General features: G+C 44.8%; 2 protein-coding genes across 2 annotated transcripts in view; one reads left to right on the top strand and one right to left on the bottom strand.

Annotated features, from left to right (window-relative positions):
* The window catches only part of CWC27 (CWC27 spliceosome associated cyclophilin), a 251,153-nt gene that overhangs the window by 207,946 nt on the left and 19,765 nt on the right, over nt 1–23,442 (bottom strand). The window lies entirely within an intron of this gene.
* On the top strand, nt 10,896–21,682 carry LOC146020142 (syncytin-1-like). Its single transcript, XM_083153021.1, has 2 exons — nt 10,896–11,361; nt 18,890–21,682. Exon 2 carries the CDS (start codon nt 19,251–19,253, stop codon nt 21,183–21,185), a length of 1,935 nt encoding a protein of 644 aa, XP_083009147.1. The 5' UTR covers nt 10,896–11,361; nt 18,890–19,250; the 3' UTR covers nt 21,186–21,682.

Consider the following 23,442-nt stretch of genomic DNA (forward strand, 5'->3'; position numbering starts at 1 on the left):
TTATCTGCGCCACAAGCACTGTGTGTTCTACCGCTCCATACCTCAAGTGAGTGCGGCTGTAGGTTTTAAAGTTCAGTTTGTTACAAATTTTTTGACTTGTTATAGCACTTTGGTCTATTTTTATATTATGCGTACCTAATGTTTCTAAAATGACACTTTTGCCATTTGCACATGCATGGAGCAGTATGACACATGATGCTTGTGGCGCAGATAAAGCCCATGCTCACGTGGCGCATGGTGCGGAGCAATGGGGCTGGGACCACTGCTTCTGCACTATGCACCGCGTGTGCATGAAGGTACTTTGATTATCTCTGCCACAAGCACCGTGTGTTCTACTGCTCCGTACCTCAAGGCAGAAAAGTGAAATGTTTTATATATTTTTGGACATGTTATTGCACTTTGGAACAGTTTGCAGTTATGCGTATCAATGCGTTCGATTTTTGTACCATTTGTATTTAATACCAAAAAAATGTAAAACTAAAAATGTGTGGATGTCAAAGTTTGATTTATTTTAATAAAACATTATATGTTTTCACTACAAGTGTGTGGTGTATTTTTCCTTACCTTGCAATATTCGTGCTGCAGTACCTTCACGATTGCTTTGCAGGTCTCGGGGATGATGAGGCCCAAAGCTTGCGGGGAGATGAGGGATCCAAACTTCAGGTCAGCCAGAGACCGTCCTGTAGCCAGAAACCTCAGGGTCACCACCAGCCGCTCCTCAGCAGGGATAGCCATGCGATACTTGGTATCTTGCTTCTGGATGTGGGGGGTGACGAGACGCAGCAACTCATGGAAGGTGGCATCACCCAAACGTAAGAAATTCCGATAATCATTGGGATTATTTTCACGAATTTCCAGGAGCAGTGGCGTGTGAGAACGAGCCTGACGGCTCAGCAGCCACTGCTTGGTCCAGCATGACCTAGCTCTTCTACGCTGGGCCCTCAGCTGCCTCACCCTGAGCACAGCATAGGAAAGCAGAAAATCTTGCTGGTAAGAATCCATCACTGCAGACTGCATAATGGACACAGGAAAAGCACACTTTGTAATGCCAGGCAAAAACAAAGCAGAGCAAACAGCTATGTACAGCGTTCAGCAGGTATACACCAAGCCTCACTAGTCACAAAGCACAAATGCGTAGATCTAAAATGGCTGCTGTTATTTGTCCCCCACAACTAGTCCTGCCCATTATTTAAATTTCAAAAACGACAGTCACTGTGCACACACGATGCACCAAAACGACAGTCGGACGACCATCGCAAACGACTCGCGATCGTTTGACGATCGTAAGTACAAAAATACACCATCTTATGCAAATCGTAAGTCTGGGCCCGGGGGAGAGCTCTCGAGAAGTTCACAGCAAATCGTTTCACGATCGTGATCGTTCTGGTGTGTACGAGGCCTTATTTGTGTGTGAGAGTGGCTTCTAGTATCTTTATTCTATGTTTCTGGCTGTATTGCCTTTATAGATACAATATTTCTGCTCTGTTTCTGGCACAGAGCCCAGGCTTATCTCTCCCCAGTTATACTGCATTCACATTGCACAACCTGCTCTGACCCAGTTTTTTAAACGTTTCTTTAACCGGGTCAGAGCAAGTTTAACCCCTTTCACACTGCATGTTGTAAACGGTATATTACTGCTTAATTACCATTTTTGTACCTTTCACATTGCACCCGTTGTGAAAGGTACAAAACTGTAATTAAGCAGTAATACCCCCTCCCCCTGGTACTGGCATGCGCCCCACCTCCCCTGGTGCTTGCCAGCGCACTCACCGAAGCAAAGGTACCCCGCAGCATTAGAGCTGCAATGCTCAGGGGGTGACCCGAGGGCGGCAGCCACAGCCCCCCCCCCCCCCGTAATGCAGCACACAGCCAGCACCTACCTCCCTCCCCTTCCCCGGGTAGAAGCCCCACTCACCCGCCAGCAGGACACGGTGGAACTACAGGAGCAGCGGGTCACCCAGAGCACCCGTTCTCGCGTGTCTGCCTGCAGCGGCGGGATCCGCACACAGCTGGATCTACCCCATCCCGGAGAGGCCGCTGCTCGGGTCCCGCCCTCACCCACACCTCTCTGATGGAGACTCTGTCCGACTTCCAGTGGGACCAGTCGGACATCACCTCCCCGGCCAAGCTGATCGCCGCGGGGGAGCCTTTGCAGGCCGACTCCCCCTCCGAGACCCCGGCCGTCACCGGGCCCAGGAATGCCGTCTTCCTGCTGTCTCCGTGTCCACACTCCCGGGCCCAGTTCAGGGAGTTTGCGGCTGCCGACTATGACATCAGCCTCCAGCAGCTGATGGAGAAGCTCCTCTCCCCGACGGCTGCAGAACATCTTCAGCAACAAGAGGGTGACTGTGTCCTGGCTGGACACGACAACTGGTCCAAGGTTCGCCCATTCAAGGGACCGCTGCCTCCCCAGCATTAGATGCCGCTCTTGCCAGGTACCAGGGGAGGGTGTGGGAGACGGAGAGCCTGCGGTTCCAGGGGAGTACCCATCTTGCTAGGCCTATTCTACCTCAAGGTCATTCGTTTTTTGCCTCACGTGAGGGAGGGGGGGAATGGGTTTAGTTAGCTGCTGCGGAAGGAGTGGGGTCCCTGCGGCTGCTGAGGGGAGGGGGGGTACCTGTCCGGTCAGCCTGCGGTCGGAGCTCAGCGGAGGGGATGATGTGCGCCGCTGCTGTACCATCCGCCGGCAGCCGGTCCCTGCGGCGAATGGACAGTCAGTGTCGGCGGTCCCTCCAGCGCATAGGAACTAGTACCCAGCGCCAGAGGGACCCCCGCCACTGACTGTACATTCGCCGCAGGAACTTCGCGGCTGCGGGGAGTGGTACAGCAGCGGCGCACATCATCTCCTCCGCTGAGTGAGCTCCGACCTCAGGCTGACAGGAGGTACCTCCCTCCTCTCAGCAGCCGCAGGGACCCCCCTCCTCCCAGCACCCGGATAGATAGATAGAGAGATTTTTATATATATATATATATATATATATATATATATATATATATATATATATATATATATATATATATATATATATATATATATATATATATATATATATATATATATATATATATATATATATATATATATATATATATATATATATATATATATATATATATAAAAATATTTTTTATTTATAATAATATGATATGCAAGCCAGACCTGTGTTAGAAACACCACAGAAACAGCGACACCCCAGGCAGGGAAGAGGAACTGCATGGGTTTTCAAATATGGCGGGTGCTAGAATGAACACTGAATGCTGTTATCCTTATGTCTATGATGTATCTCCTTCATACACTTTCTTTCATTCCGCTATGCAACTGTGCTACAATTTACACACAACCAATGAATCATTTATATACGGCTGATGTAGTATGCTAATTAAGGACGGTACAGGATTGTGCCATCCTTCATTTAAATCACTCCAGTGTGTATGGGCAATTGGGCCGCTACAGTGTACCCAGCATTAGAGTGCATATTAATAAAGCGTTGACATGCCAATTACTACCATTAAATGCCAAAAGCTACTCAGTCTTCAATCATCAATGTTTCTCACAGTATACTGAATGTATCCAAACATTTACAGGTAAACCAGGAAAATATCAAGAAACAGTTAATACTATAGCCCACAGGTTCTCAAACTCGGTCCCCAGTACCCCACACACAGTGCATGTTTTGCAGGTCTCCTCACAAAATCAAAAGTGAAATACTGTAATTAGCTCCACCTGTGAATCTTAATATGTGTCAGTCAGTAATGAGTGCAGCTGTCGGGTGTTCTGGAAAACGTGAACTGTGTGGGGTCCTGAGGACCGACATTGAGAACCCCTGCTATAGCATATGATGGCTGGGGAGGTTGCAGCCATAGACCCAAGCTACTGTATACCATCAGGGTTCTGCCAGTCCCTATTTGCCAATTCCAGGCACACCTGTATAATATTACTTATGTCTGGAGGCAGGGGTGAGCATGGGAAGCGCTACCTGTTGTAAGGTCTACATCGCAGGAGTAAGGGGTGTGACCACATGGAGTAAAGTTACAACCCCCTACCCCCTCCAGATTTCAAAGGGAGCAGCATTAGAAATTGTGGAGGCCGTGATGTCTATAGAACATTATGAAAACACAATGGGGACAATTCAATTTATTTAATGTGGGGAAGCGGGCGGCATCAGGGGAACACAAGCTGACATCACATGACATGTTCAAACTCACTTGTATTACCGAAGGGGATAGAAATCATTCGATGGACTTCTTTCCCCTTCAGCCGCATGCGAGGGGATGTGTCCTTGGATGTGTTCGACGGGGCGGCGCTGACGTTTGCCCTAGGCTGCAAGTGTACTTAGCCTAGCGAACCGGTCTGAACCAGACTCTTGGTGTGCTAATCAAGTCTCCTCGCAGATAGTCAGTGTGGAGGCTTTATGTGTCTATTACACCCATGTAAGGGGGTGATAGAGCCTGTCTGTTTGGGAATTATAAAGCGAAGTTCCCATGCCACCAAGCAGACTGTAGCACTACTGCCTAAGCACAAATGGGGCCTGCACCCTTTTCCCGGAGCTTACAAAAGTATTACTGGCAGGGTTAGTATAGTCTACGGGTGCAGGATGTGTGATGAGGCCCCCCTGCACCCCCCCCAGGGCCAGTTTGCACCACTAACATTGGACTAATACATACACCAAGCCAAACACTGCAGAGAATACCTTCTCCCTATTCACCACATAGCGTTTCAGAAAAAGACCAACAACCTGGGGACTTCCGCTTCCGGCTTAATGGAGTGAGGAGCTCCGTACCTCAGCTCCGTCTCCCGCCCTACCCTTAAAACGCAGTTACACGGCTATTAAGCCTCTACTAACCACCGCACCTACCTCCCGCCTCGAGACCCACTCCAGCGCCGGGCGAATGGAGCAGAATCGGAACCCGACGGGGCCACAGACACCGCCACGCTCACAACAGTCGCAGCACGCGGCATCACACAGTCACAGCCGCAGCGTCAGGAGAGACGGAGGGCGCCTGCAGATAACGGCGACAGGGAGATGCCTGCCTCAAAAAAATCTGCTGGAGGAGATCATGAACCCTGCAGTACAGTGAGTAAAGGCCCCGATGCACCAGTCACTTATAGAGAAGTGATAGATGCAATACAGGCAGCCATGACACCCCTGCTTTCTAAAGCAGTAGCTGACATTACAGGCCAACTTCAGCAACTGTCTCAGAGTCTCAGTAAACGAAAACCAGATTGGCGCTATAACACATGAGGTCTCTGATATTCAGCGTGCCATGAAACGGCTAGACATAGAAAATTACCAACTCTGGAATAGAGTGGAGGACCTGGAGAACAGGTCGCGCAGACAGAATATACGTCTGGTGGGCTTGCCTGAAGCAATCAAAGGCCCAGCGTTGGCCCATTTTGTGCGAGTCACCCTGCCCTCACTACTGCATATTGAGTCGGCTTGCCAAGATCTGGTAATAGAGAGGGTTCACAGGGTAGGCCCCCCGCCAACACCCTCCAGACCCCGCCCGCGTGTCACGCTATTTAGATGTCTAAACTACCTCCACAAAATGGAAATATGGTCAGCCTCCAGAAAAATAAAAGATCTCTCATGGGAAGGCAACAGGCTTCATGTCTTTCAAGACTCCACGGCAGAGTTATCGAAAGCAAGAAAGGCTTTTTCACCCCTTTGCACACAACTGGCATCAGAAGGCCGTAGATTTGGCCTCCTCTACCCGGCAAAAATGAGAATTTACGATGGCAGTTCATTTAAGGATTTCACTAACCCTAAAGATGCGGCCGCCTACGTCAGAGAGCTGACGAATACCTCTTCAGCGGACATCACAGACACTGTCACTTAAAGTCGTTGGGACACACTAGCTAAACCTGAAACATGTAGGCTAAGAACTGGGTCCCTTGAAGCCACCATCTCCTTAGACCTACACGTGCTGACGTCCACCTCCTGATCTTCGATGATAATAGATGTCTGCCCCCACCAACGCCCTGCAAGTAATCCCAAGCTTATCCAGCCATAGCTCCTTTTCGCCGACTTTAATCCGAAAGAAGCTGGGAACAGATCTCCTTCACCGCCTCGTTGCCCCACACCCATCTCCCCCCCCCCCCCCCTCCCACTCTTCCCCTTTTTACCCTCTCACCCCCTTTTCACCTCTTCCCCTAACAAGCCAATTGTCACCGGCTGCCCTGAAATTCTCGGACCTTACAAGAAGTTAACCAAGTTACCCTATATGTGTCAAATCGAGACTACAGTAAGACTTATGCTGCTGACAACTCTCAATGGTTATGTGTGTGCATAGTTTTGAAAGAGCTGTCATATCTCTTCACATAGTTACATGCACTTTTGAATTTAGATTAGGGGGCGGGTAGACTGAGATGATAGCCGATGTTCGTTATGTTACATTTAGTGATTACTTTTTATGTTATTTCACACGGAAGTCTCACCCAAAGGGATAAAACCCTTGGGGCCTTAAATTGTTGCTTCCGACTACGGAAGATCTCCGCTGTGCTCCTCTTCTTTCTTCTCTCTCTGGCCCTTATTCTGATCGGTGCGGCCCGATCAGAATATGCGGCCGCAACCGTGCAGGCGAATCCCCGCCTTCCATACGGATCGCCACCTGCCGTCCGTATGCGGATATGTGGCGATCCGCATGAAATTGTACGGGGATACGCCTCCTCCATGGTGGGAGCAGCCCCTGCATTCGATGGTCGCCGAACATCGAATGCAGGGCCGCACGCTCCACCAGGTCCCGCAACACAAGACCACACGGACACTTGTCCGTATGAAATCATGTATAGGGGCGGGCAGCTGACATCCGGCGATGTCAGATGCCCGCCCCGTACCCACGCGTCACGGCCTCATTACCATGCATACGCCCCGCGTTTGCATGGGAACGCCCATGAAACGGGGGGCGTATGCATAGGGTAATGAGGCTAAGTAGCCCCTCACGCCCCTCTACGCCCCCTGTGCGGCGTATAAAGAATCCGTGCGGCGAAATCGCCTGCACATGCGCAGACTGACCTCTGCACATGCGCAGACGATCAACATCGGCGGTCCGTCCGCATGCGGGAATTTCCGCACCGATCAGAATAAGGGCCTCTGTCCTCTTTTTCCCCTCTATCACTGTCCAAACCCACACCCCACTCTCCAGGTGATAATGCTTGTCCATTCATGCTGATCCCAGGGAGATGTCGGCCTGCCGGTACGCCGGTCGCCTGGGGACCCTCGTCTTCCCCTGTGTCTCTCCTGTCCGCTAAATACCCTATATCATGCCTGATTTCAATATATGCTCCTGGAACATAGGGGGCATAAACTCCCCAGCTAAGCGCAGGAGGGTGCTGATGTATCTGAATAAAAACAATATTGATTTGGCCTTTTTGCAGGAAACTCATCTAACCCAGTCCGAGACTAAGAAAATGCAGATACTAGGATGGTCTTTGGTAGCTTCATCGTCCTACTCTTCGAAGAAAAGAGGTGTAGTCATTCTGGCAAAGCGTCATCTCCCGCTGGAGATCTCCAACATAATAACAGATGAAAACGGCAGGTATGTGGTGGCATCTGTCTGCATGGCTGGTAAGAAATACACACTGGCAAGCATCTACGCTCCAACACCATACTCAAAACACTTCATGCAATCCATGATAGCCACACTTACCCCTTTTATAGAAGAGAACCTCATAGTAGGAGGGGACTTCAATTTAATAACCTCAGCTTCCCTAGACAGGTCCAATACTCAGACCAAACTTCCTTCTCCCCCAAAGGTGGACATACCATTATTCCAAGAATCACTTCAAGTCGTTGACGTGTGGAGGGCCCATCACCCGTTAGAAAGAGACTTTACATGCCTCTCCTCCGCCCACGGGTCACTCTCACGCATTGACTACATTTTCACCTCTCATACCTTATTTCCACAACTTACACAATCCTCTATAAAACCGATAGTCCTTTCAGACCATGCAATGGTAGTCACAACGCTCCAGACATCAGAGAGGGTGCACACTAATAAATTATGGAAATTCTCAACCAGGTTTTGTAAATCCAGTACTTTCAAAACACTTTTAGAGACAGAGATACTGTGCAGATAATGCGGAGACAGCAAAGTCCAATCCCTCCTTGTTCTGGATGGCACTGAAGCCGGTACTAAGAGGTGCCGTTATATCCTTTACCGCGGCCTCAAATAAAAATTACACGAAAAAACACTTAACATTACAACAAACACTAACTAATGCGTACCAAAAATTCAAAGACACTCCCTCACAGACATTCAAACAAAATTATCTTCTTGCAAAAACTCACTTTAATGAATATCTGACAGACATGGGAGACAGATACCTCTTCTCGGTACACTATAAATTCCATCGCTTTGGAAATAAAACCGGGAGCTATCCACTCTACTAAAAGGCACACAGAAACCATCTATAGTTCTCCCGCTACGCCAACCAGATGGGTCATTAACCACCACAAACGAACAGATAGCCCACACAATGCAACAATTTTATGAGTCACTTTATTCCTCCTCCATTGAAGAATCCTCAGACTCGCACATCCCGTCACAACCCGCACACCCTTCCCCTAAAGCTTGGGACTCACTAACTTTCCCAACCTTAACAACTATGGTAGACTCTCTAAACTCAAAAGTGACGGCAGAAGAAATCTCTGCGGTCATTCGCAGATTGAAACCTAATAAAGCCCCAGGCCCAGATGGATACTGCGGGGAATTTTACAAGTCCATGGCCCCATTACTTACCCCCATCCTCGCTGCAGCCTTCAATGATATACTAACCTCTCACATTCCTCCACTCCATTTTAATTCGGCCATCCTAAAAATTCTCCCCAAACCAGACAGAGACCTTGCTCTGCCGGGCTCATACCGCCCGATTTCATTACTTAATCTTGACTACAAAATTCTGGCAACAATTATGGCGGATAGACTAAAACCTTTAATGACACATATTATACACCCTGACCAGACAGGATTTATCTCCGGCAGAAACTCAGTAGTAAATGTCAGGAAAGTCATCGCAGCACTGGTCGCATCTCAAAAACTTCCCCCACAAAAGCAAGCAGCAATATTGGCACTAGACGCAGAGAAGGCTTTCGACTTCATAGAATGGCCCCATCTATATGACACCCTTAGTAAGTTTAAATTTCCTGAAGCCTTCATAAACACAATACACCTACTCTACCACTGTCCTCAGACCCAAATTTCCTGTAATGGTATTTTATCCAATCCCTTCATTATAAAGAAAGGTACCAGGCAGGGCTGCCCATTATCGCCCCTATTATTCGCCATCGCCCTAGAACCTTTAGCAATGCTTCTTAGAGATTCACATATATATATATATATATAAAAGGTATACAGGTAGGCACAAAGGAACTAAAAATTGCATTGTTTGCAGACGATATGCTTTTATGCATATCAGAACCCCTCACCTCACTCCCCGAAATCCTTAGGCTTATACATATATTTGGAAGCACTGCAGGCTATAAAATCAATGTTACAAAATCGGAATTACTACCCATCAACATTTCCTCAGAAAACCTTCTCCACCTGAGCTCCACCACCTCCCTCAAAATCACACAGACTCACTTTAAATACCTGGGGATCTTAATACCAAAGCTAGTCTTGGACCTCTACACCCTGAACTATACGAAGGTAATATCTACCATTATCACAAAACTAGAAGGCTGGATGAACCTTCCGATCTCACTATTGGGCAGAATTGCCATAGTAAAATCAATAATCTTCCCTAAGATACTCTATATCATGCAACTATTACCATTTCGCATTTCCAAAGAGGATGATCAAAAATTTAAAAAGGCCGTAACTAGTTTCTTATGGCAAGGGAAAAAATCTAAGATAGCATACACAAAGCTAACCTAACCAGAGAGGAAGGGGGAGGAGGACTGCCTGATGTTATGGCTTACTCCACTTCCATACTGGCAAGATATGCCATAGACTGGATCTTAGGCCACAGTAAGTTCACGGAGCTAACACTAGACCAAGAGATTTCTAAACCACACTCACTCAATGCATTACTACACTCCGACAAAAAACTGATACCATCAGACATCTTGCACCACCCTCTGTTTCAGGACACCTATACTAGCTGGGTCCATCTTCATAAAAAACTTAAAGGGAAAAGAAATACTTCTACATACGTTCACCTTTGGGGGAACCCATCCTTCACACCATCCCTTCACAACCCCATAATCTTACAATGGCGGGAGAAGGGACTACACTCGGCCAATCAAATTTTTGACCCTGGAGGCACCACACTCACCTTTGCAGCACTGAGGGATACATACCTGCTCCCAAACTCGCATTTCTTCACCTATTTACAAGCCCGTCATTATGTACAATCCCTGATAAGCCCAAACCAAGTACAATCAAATACATGCCCTATACTGAAGGTTATAAAAAAATGGGAACACCAACCATACAAATTAAAACACATCTACACAACATTAGTGAATGAACCAGCGAATATGTTGATGAGGCTTAATGCGGACAGATGGCACCACGATATTGTCGAGATCACAGAGAGTGGGGATCTCACGGGGACTTTTGTAACCACTATGCGTACCCTCCACTCTGCATATCTACAAGAAGTGCACCTCAAAACGCTTCATAGGGCCTATTTGCCACCAAGTATCAGAGCACATTTCATCCCAGAGGAGGACGGGAATTGCCCCAAATGCAGAGGCCGGGGCGCCTCCTTTTACCACTCCTTCTGGGATTGCTACAAAATAAGGCGCTTTTGGAATAAGATATTTACCTTTGTGAATGGAAAATTCCAGACACACCTGCTCCCACAGCCAAAAGCATGCTTATGCATCAATTTCTCGGACTGGGAGGATGATGAACGGCATGAAAATTTTTCTCCCTTACTCACTGAAAGGATTTATGCACCATTTTGTATGCTGTTCTCCATCTTGTCTCAAATGCCTTATAGTGAGTGGAAAATTACATGTTTCTATTCTGCTTTGTGACAGTCTGCTGCTGCTCAAGGCTGCGTTGCTCAAGGTTATTTCCTGTAAGATGTATTTCACATGTTTTCTACAAAAACTGTCTGTTCTCCCATGTCCTTGTATAATAATAACATATATCCCCTAGACAGTAACTGGAACTCCTCCCTGCTACACCCCTGTATCATCCAATCATCTCTTGTCAAGCCCATGCATGCTATACTGTATAAATATGCTGTATGTGTAAACAATAAATCAGTGTTGTACCTTGCATACATGATGGTCTTCTTTTCTGATCAGCATATACAGGGTTAACACTCACGGAGCTCTAAGGGGGGCCATCAAATTGAGGAAGAAGGGATAAAGGAAGATTGGTTAAAGTCCAACTCCCTATCCAGAGGTAGGTTAGAGTCCACCTCAGGAGGTAGGTTAAAGTAACCACTCCTAACAGCTGGGGGCCCGGCCCGGGATTTCGATCTTCGTTCCCGTTGAACTGTTGACACCCATACGTGGTCTGTTGCCTGTTCTCGGATCACGGACATATCGAATCCTGAATCCGTATAGACCTTTACTTAAAAAGTAGTAAAGTTTCAGCTGTTTGTTTTATAGTGTGCACACGCAGATCAGTGATCTGGTAATATATAAAGAGTGACCTAAGGGGTCCGCTCATTAGTCACCTCAATTTGATCGCCCTTTTTTCTATATGGCCATTTCTTACTATCCCTTTTTTACAGTATAAGTTGTATTACGTGTAATATCCTTGTGTGGTTGGTAAGTGAACACACATGCGATATATGTATTTAACTTGTACATCTTGTGCGGTTGGTAAGTTGACGCACACTAACTCTTTCTCTCTCTTGTCTCATTGATTACTGTATGCCAATAGACTTGCGGACTATATGCTCCCCTCTCTTTGGGGTAACGCAACGTGAGGCTTCATATGCAGTTTTCAGGATAAAACCACTTGACTCTATCCACTGTCACGTAGACAGTCTGTGGTTATAACTAACCAATCATAAACATTAATTTTTATGAGATGTATAAAGTGAATACATAATTCACACAGTATTCAGATAAAGACCAACCCTTTCAGTCTGCTGCTGTAGGTACACTCCTGCCTTACTGAAACGGCGCCCCTGGTCTGGATACTAAGAATTTTTCACGCTCTCATACTTCATCTACGTCTATGTCACACCCCAGACATCCATGCATAGGTACTTGTTTAAATTGTAAATGTAGTATCGTCCTCTGGTACCATAACCCCGACAGAGACGATTATTGGCCCAAATTGACATCTGTCATTAGAGAACCCACAAGATTTAAACTCACAACAAAGACATCATCTAATGGCACCGTTTTAGAATCCGTTATTATATTGGGTTGTCATTTGGATACAGGACTTATTGAAAAATACATTGATCAGACATACCCATTTTTCTTAACAGATATACCAATTAACCTTTTCACATATCCTATTATCTGTCCTAAAACTTTAGACCAGATCCACAAGTTACCTGAAGGTAGTCAACTACTCTATTTCCTTGACTTTAGTCAAAACCCTGAACATCAGGAACAAATTAAAAGGTGGAGAAAGTTCTCACACAAACATAAAAGGACATAAACTAAACATGGGTTCAAAAATTAGTAAAAATAAAATAATTTCCTATCCACCACCCTTACCCAATGAAACTTGTAAGGAATATGTAGCCCGTAATTCTTCTACAGACTATTTCCTAATTGACCCCTGGGTAGATAACCTGGCAGGTTGGTCGGAAAAATGTAGTCCCAACCCCTTCCCTAGAGACGGCTCTAATTATCCTTTCTTTATGCAAATGATAAAAGGTCTTTGTCTTGGGGACAAAGAAGCCTTCCCCTGGTATATAGGAGATCCCACCTGGGATATGAAATACATGCGTGCAGGAGGTGAACAATGGCTTATTATTGCACCTTTCTGGCATGACACCAATTTGACAAAGAAACAAAAGAAAATTAGAGACGTCACTGCAAAACTCCATAAAATAGAGGAGACTCGTATCAATAAGGAACTTAAAGTCCTTTCACCTCCACCTTACAGTCCAGTATACCCTTCCCTCACGGATACAGAACTGATGGCCGTGGGTCACCATGTTCTACATCCTACCGCACCTCCACCCAAACCAGATCTTAAATTAGATGATAAAAAGGAAACTAATACCGAGGATATGCCTTTGTTAGAGGGAGAAGAGAAGGGACCTTTAGCAAAAAGCACCAGAGTATCAGCAGACAAATCATTAGTTACTACAGAACTTGGCCCGAAGACAACAAAATCTGGTGCCACCTATGATGGCACAACAACTGAATACTGTCCCTTCATGACAATTGGTGACCAATTACTTGTTAAACCAATTGACATAGAAGACCTAAATAGGATCATTAAACACTGCCCAAAACCCTCTGTAACCGCGGCAGGAACCATTGCCTATCTGAAGAAAGCATGTGTAGGCAGAAATTACACCCATGATGACATAAAACTGATTGTCGATAATGTAATCGACCATCACCATGCGTGGGATTGGGATAAGATCAAAAGTTTCAAAAACATTACAACCACGGTAGGAACAGCAAACTACCCCTTAAATAATTCAAAGGCAATAGCCACAATGTGGACAGAAATAGAAGCAGGGATGACCAAGATCTTCAAAATGAGGTCCTCATTGCCTGTCGCAGTGGCGTGTAAACAAAAACCCACTGAATCAGTCACTGAATTTTGGAAGAGATTTAAAAGATGCTGGACTGAGGAAGCGGGACTATTTCTTGAAATATTCCCCTTACTCATTTCCACCTTTATCAATAACCTACACCCCTCCATTTCCACGCCAGTTAAACAAAGTGTCTCTTCCTGGACTTCAGACACCCTCCAAGAATTTGAGACTCATTTGTATGAAAAGGAGGCAGCTGGATGTTTTGACATGAAAAAGACAATTGTCACAACACACAGTTATCAACAAGACAACAGGGGCCCATCAAATAGACAGAGTAGGGCACCCCAATATGGTCAAAAGAAACCCTTCAGACCACCACAAGGCCCACCACACCAACACCATCGGGCCCCTCTTTACAACAGAGATAATAACACTGGCACAATAGCAAAAGACACAACATGTTACAATTGTGGCCAAGACACACACTGGGCTAGGGAATGCCCATTCCCACCCCAAAGACCACAACAACCATATCGACATCCACCAGGCACACACAGGTCTCAGCAACCATCTTTCACACAAGGGCCACCCAGAGTAGCACGTGGCCCCACACCCGTCCAAGAACATGTACGTTTTAGAGTTGATTGGTCCGACCCCACCTTGTGACGGGGCCCGAAGGAGGATGTCCTATCTTTTGTACAATTCACCACACACTGGGAAGACGCACCCCTTATCACTTTATATGTTAATGGAAAGAAGCTACCCTTTTTGGTAGATAGCGGTGCCACAACCAGTGTCCTGTGTTCATTACACTATGATGGTGAATTACAAAAGACTACTCCTTCAATGGGAATCAATGGGATACCCACTGACACTTATCTGACTGACGAACTGACCATACGGTCCATGAACGGACATTACTTAGGAGAACATCAGTTCAGGGTTATTTCAGAATGCCCTGTCAACTTGTTGGGAAGGGATCTTTTCAACAAATTCCACATCTCCATTACACCCTCACCCAAAGGAAGTGGACTTCACGTCACTTCACCACACTTCCTAATGTCCCAAGATTCACTTGATACCTCAATTGACAAAATCAATGCAGAAATTTGGGCCAAGGGTCCCTATGACACAGGCCTCATACCCTGTACACCATACAAAGCCAAACTCAAGCCAGACTCTAGTCACGTGTACAGCAAACAATACCCTTTATCATCAGAGAAAATTGACGGTCTTAGACCAATGATACAGGAGTTTTTAAAAGAAGGCATACTGAGATATGTGATCTCACCATACTGCACACCCATCAACCCGGTCGCTAAGGCTGATGGAAGTATTAGATTTGTACAGGACTTGAGGAAGGTAAATGACCTCATAGTCCCAATTGCACCAATAGTGCCAGACATTAACACACTCATTTCAGCCATCCCTGCAGACGCAGCATTTTTCACAGTTGCCGATCTGAAGAATGCGTTTTTCAGTATTCCGATTGACGCAGAGACCCAATTACTTTTTGCTTTCTCTTTTGAAGGTAAACAAATGACTTGGGGTCGTTTACCACAAGGCTATATTGACTCCCCAGTGGTCTATAGCATAGTCCTCCAAGCCACCTTGGCACCCTGGCACCCCCCCTGTGGTTCAGTCCTGCTACAGTATGCAGATGATCTGCTACTCTGTAGTCCAACGGAGGAAGCCAGCCGGGAAGATGGTATATCACTATTGAACTGGTTATGTGAATGTGGACATAAAGTGTCCAGAACAAAAATGCAATGGTGTCAAAAGCATGTCAATTACTTGGGTTTTGTGCTCTCTGAGGGAGAAAGGAAAATCAGTCCACAACGCATACAGTCTGTACTGGGCCTGGTCACCCCAGCTACCCAGAAGGATATGCTGTCTTTCTTGGGTATGGTAAACTACTGCAGACAGTGGATTTCTGATTGTTCCTATTACGATAATATCTTGAGACAGTGCACACTCAAAGACAAACCCAAAGTCATACAATGGTCAAATGAAATGTTTTCTGCATATGAAAAGCTCAAAGCAATGTTAGTTAAAAGTCCCGCGCTTGGTCTCCCCAACTATGTTTTGCCATTTCATTTGTTTGCAAGGGACACTTGTAAAACTGTGGCGGGCGTGCTCACCCAAGGTCATGGAGGCAAAATGCGCCCTGTCGCATTCTTTTCAAAGGTAATGCCGGTCACTGTACAAGGAATGCCTGCTTGTCTTCGAGCGCTGGCTGCCTGTGCAATGGTTGTTGAAATGGCTGCCACACTCACTTTAGGACACAACACCATCCTTCACACTACCCACAACGTCCTGTCCATCTTAAAAGGCTTACATACGCAACACATGTCGGCCCAAAGACTTAGTGGTTACGAGGTACTCTTACTAGGTAACCCATCACTTGTTATCAAATATGCTACAAATACAGAAGGACCTGTGCCCATACTTAATGCCCTTTTAGGCTTAAAAGGACCTGATGACGAAGCACCTCCCCCACATGACTGTTCTCTGACAATCGACTCAGAAACTTCACCCAGAAGTGACATGTCGGCTGTACCCATACCCGACGCCGACATAATTTTTGTCGACGGCTCCTGCAGTCGACCAAATGACAAAACATACCAGACAGGCTACGCAGTAGTTAAACTTCCTCAAACTGTCCTTGAAGCAAAAGCAGTTCCTCTGCAATCAGCACAGGCTGCTGAGCTAATCGCTCTCACCAGAGCTTGTCACTTGTACACAGGAAAACCTGTCAACATTTACACAGAAAAAAAGGGGGGGGGGTTTTGCTGCGCTTTTTTGAAGTAGATAAATTTATTAAACAATATTATTCGACACAATTTAAAAATATATATTCTACACAATTTAAAAAAATTAACAATAAAAATGGAAAATAAAAAATGAGGTATATAAGGTGCGTGATTGTTTAAAGAAATTTCTCTTGGTTATTTCACATAATAAGGTGCAGTTAGGTAGCAGTATAGTCACCCGTAACCGGTTACCAGGTATAGGTCCGTTCTTTTGGGACAAAGTAGGTTCTTGGACTGGGTTTGTTTGTTCCCCCTTGGCACTTTGTAAATCTGCAGGAGTCCTTTATGGATTTGGCGACAGGTTGTGTTCCTGTGAGTTGGCAGTTGGCTGTATGGGGTCAGCAAGCTGGATATGCCTCTCTCTCTTATTGCCCAAGTTCCAAAGGTATGGCTCCAAATTTTCAGCAAATAAAGTGCTAGTGCAGGAAAAATTGTAGGTCCAAGGGTAGGTGGTATGGTGACTCAAATTGTTAGCTGCTGGCACCTGTTCACCGACGCGTTTCGCTGTGGTATACACAGCTTTTTCAAGGTGTAGTGCTTTCCATGAGGTTTAGGGTTTATATACCCTCATTGATTAGTTAGTGATTAGCACCTGTTCATTAATTGATATGCGTATATAGCTTTCACAAAATTTAAAAACATCATTTTATTCATAAAGTAGGAGGCAGACCCACTTATATAAACTCTATTTTTATTTAAAACGAGCATTAGAACAACTGTAAAACATAATAAAACTTACATATGAATTCTCCGGATTCCGTTTCCGGATATCCGGTTATTGGCTATTTCCGATGTCTGGAACGCATCTATGCGTTCCACCTTACGTCATTTACTCCCCTGTGATTATATGGGGAGTATTTAGCCCTATGTGTCCGTCTTTATATTGGTCCTCTGAATTGGGACACAATGTGCGGCAATTAGAGTTCCGCTTCTCTATATATCTGCCGTGTGTTCTTCGTATTTAGATATTTTTAAATTGTGTAGAATATATATTTTTAAATTGTGTCGAATAATATTGTTTAATAAATTTATCTACTTCAAAAAAGCGCAGCAAAACCCCCCCCCCTTTTTTTCTTTCGATCAAATTGGAGGCTGACAACCTCTTAACACTGCTGCAGCTTGTGTGATACAGCTCATTTATCGAGCGCCTCTAAAAAGGATAATTTTACGTTACCCTCACTTTCTTTTCAACATTTACACAGACTCCAAATTTGCTTATGGCGTTGTTCACGACCACGGCATGATTTGGCAGCGCCGAGGTTTCACAGGCGCTGATGGAAAAGGCATCTCACATGCCCAACTTATTGCTGACTTATTGCACGCAATCACATTGCCCTCACACATTGCCATTCTCCATTGCAAAGCACATACTGGTGGAAAAGATGATATCTCACGGGGCAATGCCCTCGCTGACACTGCTGCAAAACAAGCTGCTGCCACATCCACATACAACCTCACACTTACCATAATGTCACCACCGTCACTAGAAGACACATACTTACTTACAGAATTACAGGCAACTGCCTCTAACTCTGATTTATCAGATTGGACATACCCAATTCTGCAGAAGAATCCACGGACTGGATTAATCTGCAAAGAGGGGAAACCCTGTATCCCCCAAACAAGTGCCTCACTGTTCATAGCACACTATCACGGAGTAGGTCACCACAGCAAAGTCACGACAACACTGCTCCTCACCAATGATTTTTACATCACAAATGCAAAAGAACTTGTCACCCAATATGTTAGTAGATGTATTGTGTGTCTTAGAAACAACCCTAACAATCCCAATAAAGCAAAACACCAACATCTTGAATACCCCACCACTCCGTTTACTCACCTGCAGATTGATTTTACCCATATACCAGGTACAGGGAAACAGGAATACGCTTTGGTCATAGTTGATATGTTCTCACGCTGGGCGGAGGCATATCCAACAAAGTCCGAAGATGCAAAAACTGTAGCCCGCATTCTCACGCAGGAGATCATTCCGCGCTGGGGATGCCCGCTACAAATCAATAGTGATAAAGGTTCTGCTTTTACTGCCAAAGTCACTGCTGAACTAGTTAAAGCCCTCCAAATAGATTGGAAATTCCACATTCCGTACCACCCACAGAGTTCAGCTATTGTCGAACGCATGAACCGCACTTTGAAGGATAAATTGAGAAAGGCTACTGGGGGCACCTTCACAAAATGGAAACAAGTCCTTCCTATTGTGTTAGCTGAAATAAGAATGACGCCACAAAAGACTCTAGGTTACTCCCCTTTTGAAATACTAATGGGACGCCCCTTCCCCACCCCCTGGGCAAGGAAACCACTAGTCACACAAGCAGGAGATTTAGAAGTAATCAGAGAAGAATATGTAAGGACTTTAATACACAGACTAGACGAAAATGAACATGAAGTTGTACTTAAAAATCCTTGTCATCCACAGAAACCTACACATCCATTCCAAGTCGGAGACAGAGTTGTGGTTAAAGTCCTTCCACGCAACAAGAATCCAGGTGATTTCTCCTACGGTCCTGAGACAGAGGTGGTCGCTGTGACAAGAACTGCTGTGCTCACCGATGACAACCCAACGTGGATCCACGCATCCAGAGTGAAGAAAATCCCTACTCCAACTACTTTCGACACAGAGGTCGACACCGATCCTGAGATTGACACAGACCGGACCAGTGAGGTACTAACGGGAGTTAATAACTCTGACCTCCTACGAGGAGAAGAATTGCCGGTAGGGGATCCAGACATCGAGGAAAACGGAATTCCTACTGAGGCCGAGAGGACCCTTGAAGGAAATGATTCCCCCTATCTTAGCTCTGCTGACTTTACTCGCTCTTGTTCTTTATAATTTCTGTACCGCAGAAGTGGATATTACCAGTCAGGATGATGTGCTTACCCTTTGGTACAATTCATCTACCACTCGCGTGGCCACTTACCGAATAAACTATGATACGGTCATACCTAGTAACATGTGGTCCATGCCATCCAAATCAGCTCTCAGCCAGACTAAAAATGTATATATTTGTGTCACAGATGATTATTATTGGGGAAATAACTGCAATTATTGGGGAGCAGTGGGGTGGAATTCAGGTATCGACTGGGCATACAAACCCACCTTGGCTATTGATCGAAAGGACAAGTATGGTAAGCCATTACTTTCTAGGATGACTATCACTAAGGATAACGGTAGATATGACTATTATTGCACTATAAATATTGAAAATCCCAGCCCCAGTGATGCTGGAATGTATGTTCTAGGGGTATGGTGGGGAGGTGGATATGCCAGTGATAGACAACAATTCTATCTCAAAGATATGTTTAACAATCAGGAATACCTTTCCCTCCGTAAGCCACCATCCCCCGCCAGGCCCCAGCCATTATCCCCATTCAAACCACACATAAGTACCTTTAAAGATATGGTTGCTATCAGTAATCCCACATATGAGGACACCATGTCCATAGAGACAGGTTTAGCTGATGTGAATTTTTGGTTAGAATGGATGAAATACAATGCACGACAGACTAACCGAACTGACTGTTATGTATGTGCTAAGTCCAGACCCCACCTTGGTACCGTCCCCCTTAACATACCAGAATCAGAGGATGAATGTTTTTTTACCTTATACACTGGCAATAAAACTAAAGATAATGAATGTGAGTTATGGAAGAAGAACTACCCCATCTTAGAAAAAAACACCAATCCAGGTAACACAATCACCATATATCCAGGCAACTATACTTGTTACTGTTCTAATGTCACTAAGGGGGTAGATCTGAAAACATTCCCGGATGGTTACTGTGCCATCCGCAGGTATGTAACCTTACCCATCATGAAGAAATCCCTTGGTGACATTTATTTCATTTGTGGGGACATGAAAATTAGAGCAAAGCTTGACAGTGTATGGAGAGGCGAATGTGCTCTCTCAAAAATCATTATGCCTATCCATATTTTGCCAACAGCCATTGAAACACCTTCACCCCTACCTGACCCACACCCTAGACAAAAGAGAAGTACCCCACTGGAAAGCTTTGACCCACACGTATACATTGATACTATTGGTGTACCCCGGGGTGTCCCAGACGAGTTCAAGGCCCGAGATGAAGTAGCTGCTGGCTTTGAATCTCTGCTGCCCCAGGTTACAATCAATAAGAATGTTGCATGGATAAACTATATGTATTATAATCAACAGAGATTTGTTAATGATACAAAGGATGCCTTGAAAGGTATTGCAGAACAACTGGAGGCCACATCACAGATGAAATTCCAGAATCGCATGGCCCTGGATATGATCTTGGCCGAGAAAGGTGGTACATGTGTATACATAAACACAGTTGCAGGATGTTGCACCTTCATTCCTGACAATACAGGTCCCAATGGCAAAGTCACACTAGCCATTAAAAAATTAGAAGACTTATCCCGAGAGCTCAAGGAAAACTCAGGTGTCACTGACCCCTGGGCTGCTTGGTTCGGCTGGATGAGCAACTGGAAACATGCCTTAACTCAACTAGGTATCATTACACTTACTGTACTTCTGTTCATCATAATCGTTGCTTACTGTATTTTTCCACTAGGCAGGAGAATAGTTTCCAAATATATAGGTACCACAACACCTGTTGCTATTATGTATATTGATCTTTCCTCTGAAACCCCTACACCCGATGACTATGCTACATATGTGAGGGAACAGCGTATTAAAAGGAAAAGCACACGTGAGAATCAAATAATTTAAATAAATTATGATTCTAAGAGGGGATTGAAAGGATTTATGCACCATTTTGTATGCTGTTCTCCATCTTGTCTCAAATGCCTTATAGTGAGTGGAAAATTACATGTTTCTATTCTGCTTTGTGACAGTCTGCTGCTGCTCAAGGCTGCGTTGCTCAAGGTTATTTCCTGTAAGATGTATTTCACATGTTTTCTACAAAAACTGTCTGTTCTCCCATGTCCTTGTATAATAATAACATATATCCCCTAGACAGTAACTGGAACTCCTCCCTGCTACACCCCTGTATCATCCAATCATCTCTTGTCAAGCCCATGCATGCTATACTGTATAAATATGCTGTATGTGTAAACAATAAATCAGTGTTGTACCTTGCATACATGATGGTCTTCTTTTCTGATCAGCATATACAGGGTTAACACTCACGGAGCTCTAAGGGGGGCCATCAAATTGAGGAAGAAGGGATAAAGGAAGATTGGTTAAAGTCCAACTCCCTATCCAGAGGTAGGTTAGAGTCCACCTCAGGAGGTAGGTTAAAGTAACCACTCCTAACACTCACTATTATTTTTACTATTGCCAAAAAATTAATACTAAAACGATGGATAAACAAAGCTGCTCCTACTCTGGGGGAATTAATCAGAATGTTGCTAGAGCAAATGTACTAGGATAGGAAATACCTACATGAGAACTCTACCTCAGGGGACCTTAAATTTAGAAAGAAATGGGAACTGTATATCCAAACCATGGATATTGATACCCAGGCAAAGATATACAATTTTTCAGAAAATCAAAGCTGGTCACTACTACGTTCATCAGCAACTTCCATTATCCAAATTTCCTCAGACTAGGATCCGCATAACTCACTTAAGGTTGTACTCGGACAAATATCGCACCACCCTGCGCAAAGCGGGCTTATTCAAACAGCAGAATTGTATAGATATTGATACAGAGTGAGGCCAATGGGTGGGAGGCGAGGGCCAATGAGCGGCCGGCCGCTTTCAGAAAACTTCAGGAAACATCAATCACCTTATCCTTCCTTCTTTTTCTCCCTCTTCTTTTATTTCTCTTCTTTCTCCCCTCTCCCATTTCCTCCTGCTATACTCTAGGCACTCTCAACTACAATAGAAGCTTGCAAAAGTTGAATTGTCAATCAAAAATTTGAAGATTTTGATACTAAAGGTTATACAGTAATAGTTATGTATCACTTCGCCGTGCGGTCACGGATGACCACCCGAGACCTGCAGACCTGCTCCGGATTGAGCTCTATGGACAATTGTATTACCCAAGCTATTACCGATCCAAAAGTACATGATTGTTCAAATTTATGTTACTAGATCCCTGCAGTCATGTAGTCACAGTTTACTTCATACATCTTGATTGCATATTGACTTATGACTAAGTTTGTATCTGTCATGCCAAAAAATAATAAAAACGTATATTCAAAAAAAAAAAAAAAAAAAAAAACCCAACAACCTGAATTGCTACAGAGAAGGCGACAAAGAAGCAGAGTTATTAACAATAGACACTTCTGTCTGGGAACATGGGTAGCATGAGCTGAATAGCTGCAGTTATAGCAATCACTGACACCAAAAGCACAACAATAACAGGCACACCAGCATCACACGCCTGAGAATATAACCCACGCCCTCGGCTTTATACAGGATTTCTGTCACTGCCACTTTGACAGCTCAGGTTATTCACTTAAGATATAGAAAGAAAATGCAATTTCTATAGTTTTAGGTGTATGTCAATCTAGGAGAGATGGATGGATGGATGGATGGATGGATGGATGGATGGATATACACCCAGCAGCTCCCATTTACAAAACGCATCCTTTGTTCATTTACAACACTTCTTTCAATAACGGGAATGATTGAGCTGTATTTTTATCGAAGGATGTCTATTTATAAGACAAGAAAAAGGCTTAATGGGAAATAAAATTGTGGGTAAATGTGGCAAATACCAAAGGTGAAAGATACAACATTGCCAGTCATCATCTACACAACCCAAGTTTCACCCTCTAATAAGCAGAACTAATTACTAAGCATGGAACACGGCATTATCGGCACACACTGTACTACCATAATCCCCTATCCAGGCATGTGCAAATTCTGGCCCTCCAGCTGTTGTTAAACTACACATCCCAGCATGCTTTGCCATAGTTTAAGCATTCCCTAATAGACAAAACTGTGGCAAGGCATGATGGGACGTGTACTTTCACAACCGCTGGAGGGCCATAGTTTGGACATGCATGCCAGATCCC

Source organism: Crinia signifera, chromosome 1, assembly GCF_055691185.1.
Source record: "Crinia signifera chromosome 1, ASM5569118v1, whole genome shotgun sequence".
Classification (NCBI taxonomy): domain Eukaryota; kingdom Metazoa; phylum Chordata; class Amphibia; order Anura; family Myobatrachidae; genus Crinia; species Crinia signifera.